A 4,336-nucleotide genomic window follows, 5' to 3' on the forward strand; every position below is an offset into this window, starting at 1 on the left:
AAAAAAAGGTTGCATCAGACTACTTTACACACAATTTGCTAAATAGCAGCTTTCCCTTAAACTAATATTCCTATGTTGTTTGCTGACCCACAAAAGGATGTTCAGAAAATGGGGAAAGTCCTTCTCATGAATTAACATTCAAATTCTCACATGGTCTGATGCAATCTATGTAACGCAGTGGAGTAAATCCAGTACAAGTCCTGGCAGGCTGGATCACGGTGTCTGATTCACAAACCACTTCCGACCCCCCTCAACGTCCGGTCACACCCTCCGTCGCTGACAGAAAGTATATAAGAGGCCGAGGTGCATCCCGGTGCCTCAACAAACTGTGCATAAGCAGAAATCAGCCAAGATGATTCTGAATTTGACAAATGAGGTCTTCTGTTCCTTTGTCTTCTACGCCGTCCTCTTGCTTATTAAGATGTTCGCTCTCGCGGTGCTCACAGGTCAAGTCAGACTACGTAAAAAGGTAGGGATTGATTTGCTCAGCCTCCTTTGGCTTAGGGTCATGGAATTGCACAGCATAGAAACAAACTTTTGGTCCAGCTTGTCAATCAGATATCCTAAATTAATCTAGTCCTATTAATCTAGCCCATATCCCTCTAAACCCTTTCTATTCATATAGCCATCCAGGTGCCTTTTAAATGTTGTAATTGTACTATCCTCCACCACTTTCCATGGCAGCTCATTCTATTTAAACACCACACTCTGCATGAAAAAGTTTCCCCTTAAGTCCCTTTTAAATCTTTCTCCTCTCACCGTAAACTTATGCCTTCTAGTTTTGGACTCACCTATCCTGGGAAGAAGACCTTGTCTATTCACCCTATCCATGCCCCTCATGATTTCATAAACCTTTTTAAGGTCACCTCTCAGCCTCTAATGCTCCAAGGAAAATAGCCCCAGCCTATTTAGCCCCACCCTATAGCTCAAAACCCCCCCAATCCCAGCAACATCCTTGTAAATCTTTTCTGAACCCTTTCAAGTTTCACAACATCTGTCCTATAGCAGGGAGACCAGAATTGAACATGGTTCAATCCAGGCTTAATACAAGTGAAGGTGTGTGATTGTGTTTGATTAACCTCTTAATGCTCACTACAGTCAATTTGCCTCACTCACTCCACTGTGGTTTGCTCAATGGGGTAGGATGAACATCTCCATGAGGCAGTTGAAGGTGCAAAGTTGACTGAGAGTTAGTATGCGGTGCTGGAATAGATTTAGAGCCACCACAAAGGAGGGCAGGATAACAAGGTGTAGAGCTGGATGAACACAGCAGGCCGAGCAGGAAGGCTGACGTTTCGGGCCTAGACCCTTCTTCAGATTTCTGGCCTGAAACGTCAGCCTTCCTGCTCCTCTGATGCTGCTTGGCCTGCTGTGTTAATCCAGCTCCACATCTTGTTATCTCAGATTCTCCAGCATCTGCAGTTCCTACTATCTCTGAAACAAAGGAGGGCGGTATAACTGGAGGAGATGTGCTCTGAACCATTTCAGCAGCGGTCTATTGGCATCCCGGTGAAATAACATTGAACAAGTTTGTATTTCTCCTCGGCCTGACCCTTTAGCTTTGAAGAAGAAAAAGAAAGTTCTCTGCCTGGTGCTTCAGGGCCATTCTGTCACTCAGGGGCAATCACATCCTTTGAATGAATTAAAAAAAACACTGGTATGCCCTACATGATAAAACAGAGGGGCAGGGGTAAAAGTACTAGACAGTGAGGGATCAGATTTAAATTAGCCCCTAACTGTGATATAGACCATACTCTTCGCTGAGCTGGAGATGTTTTATTTTTCACTTATAGTTGGGTCCAGTTTGGGCCATGTGCCTTCTCTCTTGGATTCACAGGGACCTGTTAAGTTGGAGCTGAGCATTGTTACCTGTATTGGCTCATCAGGTCTCTCGGCCTGTGCTTTAGGAGTCAGGATAGACACAGGGAGAGGGATGGCAGGACAGTGACAGTCAAAATAAGGGGACAGTCTCGGCCTCCCCGTACTGTTAGCTGTGATGAAATTAACACCGTGTCTTACCAGACTGTCCATTCTCTCCCAGGCTTTCGCCAATCCAGAAGATGCTCTGAGGCGCGGGAACCTGAAACTGTGCCGAACAGACCGAGATGTGGAGCGTTGTCGGAGGTAAGCATCTCACGCCAGGGAGGGGGCAGTGGAACCAGCAATGCTTTATCACTTGTTGTTCTTTAGTCCCTGGGTGTGGCTTTGACTGTAAACAGAGCCCTGCTCAGTGCAGCACGAGGTCCCATGGCTCTGTGTCCAAGGAGAACCTGGCCATTTGCCCCATAACCAACAGCACATCATAATAAAAACTTTGTGGTCAATTATCACTTTGCTGTGTGTAGAATCCTGCTCTGCAAAAATTGACATCATTCCAACAAAAACAGCATTTCATCGGCTGTAAAGAACTTTGAGAGGTCTGACACCTGCAATAGGCACCAGAGTAATGCAGTTCTCTGTTTCTCACTCTGAAGCACACTGAGGATATTGGACATCTGCAGAGCACCACAGACCCCTGTCTGAGCCTCCAGCTCCCTTCAATTTGGCCAGACGGATTGCTCAGTCTCCCCAGGTTGGAGGGAGCTGTCACTGTGTACTGGGCAGTACACAGAATCCCTTACCTTCTCCTTTTGACAAAGCGGCCACTGCCTGCGTGTTCTGCTGCCAGTGGTCTGAATGACAAGGAGCTGGTTAAAGTCAAAACACTTCCTTGCTGGCCGTTGGGGATCTGTCGCTTACCTCCCTCAGTGTCCCTGCAGACAATACAACATCCAGCTTTCACACAGCCTTTTCAGTTTCATTAAGCTCTCTCTCTCTCTCTCTCTCTCTCTCTCTCTCTTTCTGGGCGCAAGCAATCACCAAACGCAGCTCCACCAGGCTTCATCCATGTATTCACCACAGCCGGGTGTGTCTCATCTTCAACTAAGCCATTGTTTCTGTTTTAATCATTGCAGGGCTCACCGTAACGACATGGAGTGCATCTATCCCTTCCTCTTCCTGGGCGTGCTGTACTGTTTCCTAGACCCCAGTCCGTCCATTGCAAGGATCCACTTCAGGATCTTCTTCCTGGCCAGATTGCTTCACACTGTGGCCTATCTGTTCGCCCTGAAGGCCCCAACTAGATCCCTGGCCTACACTGTGGGGCAGATCCCATGTTTCTCCATGGCCCTCAAGATTCTCATCAACGTTGCCTCCTACTGGTGAAGGAAGGGTGGACTGTTCATTGTTTGAGGGGGTGAATCTGATCCAATTCCACTGGGTCATTGCAGGATTACCTTTAACTGCCTGCATCTCCGGGACTGAAAGCTTGAGGAAGGAACAGACTGGTCAGAACTCAGTCTGTGATCCTTGGCGAAGGAGCAGATAAATCACCTTTCTGCTGATTTAGCCAAAGCTTACAATTGGGTGCAGTGTTAGACCCACATCAACTCCACTCACCTTCGTGATGTCAGCTTAAAACAACCCCCTACCCCACCAGTGGCATCTGGGCAGATTTAGATTGCATGTATCGTGGAATATCTGATCCAGTTTGATCCACCCCTCATTGAAGTCAACAAAAATTAAATGATAATAAGTTAATGGTACAGTTATTTACAACATCAGTCAGTCATTTTAGCACATAAAGTTGCTGTGTCATATTTTATGCCTATTTGGAGTTTTATTTATTTATTTATGTTAATTTTTAATTTAAGTTAAATGTGTAAGTTGGAATCTTGGATTGACTTTATGATTATTAATAAATTATATGGTGTGAAACCCTTCTCCCTTCTTTGTCTCTCTCTCTTTCCCCCTCTCTCCTCTGGTGGTGAAGGTATCAAGGATGTGATAATTAGGGATGGAAGATTTTTAAATGTTCATTCATGGAATGTAGGAGTCACTGACAAGGCCAGCATTAGATACAGAGAGATTGTAAGAACTGCTGATGCTGCAGTCAGAGATAACAGTGTGGAGCTGGAGGAACACAGCAGGTCAGGTAGCATCAGAGGAGCAGGAAAGCTGACGTTTCGGGTCGGGACACTTCATCAAAAAATACACATCCCTAATTGCCCTTGGGAGATGCTAAGAAGTAAGAGCATTGCTGTGGGGCTAGAGTCACATGTAGGCCAGTCCAGGGCACGAAAGTGGTATTGAGGCCAAGATGAGATCAGTCATGATAGTGTTTGAAGGCAGATTTGGCTTGAGGACTGAATGGCCTACTCCTGCTCCTAGTTCTTATGTTCTCCAAACGGCTTCTAAAACAATTACATCTTTTTTCAAATATCTGTTGGTTCAGATCAAGGGAAGTTATGAAGTACTTCTGATATTAACCCTGTAACTATTTTTATTGGAATTAGGG

The 4,336-nt window shown here is 45.6% G+C and overlaps 1 protein-coding gene across 1 annotated transcript; it reads left to right on the forward strand.

Moving 5' to 3' along the window:
- Nucleotides 1-260: 260 nt before the first annotated feature.
- On the forward strand, nt 261-3,761 carry LOC109924495 (prostaglandin E synthase-like). The gene is made up of 3 exons (XM_020524490.2): nt 261-469; nt 2,042-2,124; nt 2,955-3,761. The coding sequence occupies exons 1-3, from the start codon at nt 353-355 to the stop codon at nt 3,202-3,204; spliced, it is 450 nt and encodes a 149-aa protein (XP_020380079.1). The 5' UTR covers nt 261-352; the 3' UTR covers nt 3,205-3,761.
- The last annotated feature ends 575 nt before the right edge of the window (nt 3,762-4,336 follow it).

Source organism: Rhincodon typus, chromosome 35 (assembly GCF_021869965.1).
Source record: "Rhincodon typus isolate 14 chromosome 35, sRhiTyp1.1, whole genome shotgun sequence".
In the NCBI taxonomy this organism is placed as follows: Eukaryota; Metazoa; Chordata; class Chondrichthyes; order Orectolobiformes; family Rhincodontidae; genus Rhincodon; species Rhincodon typus.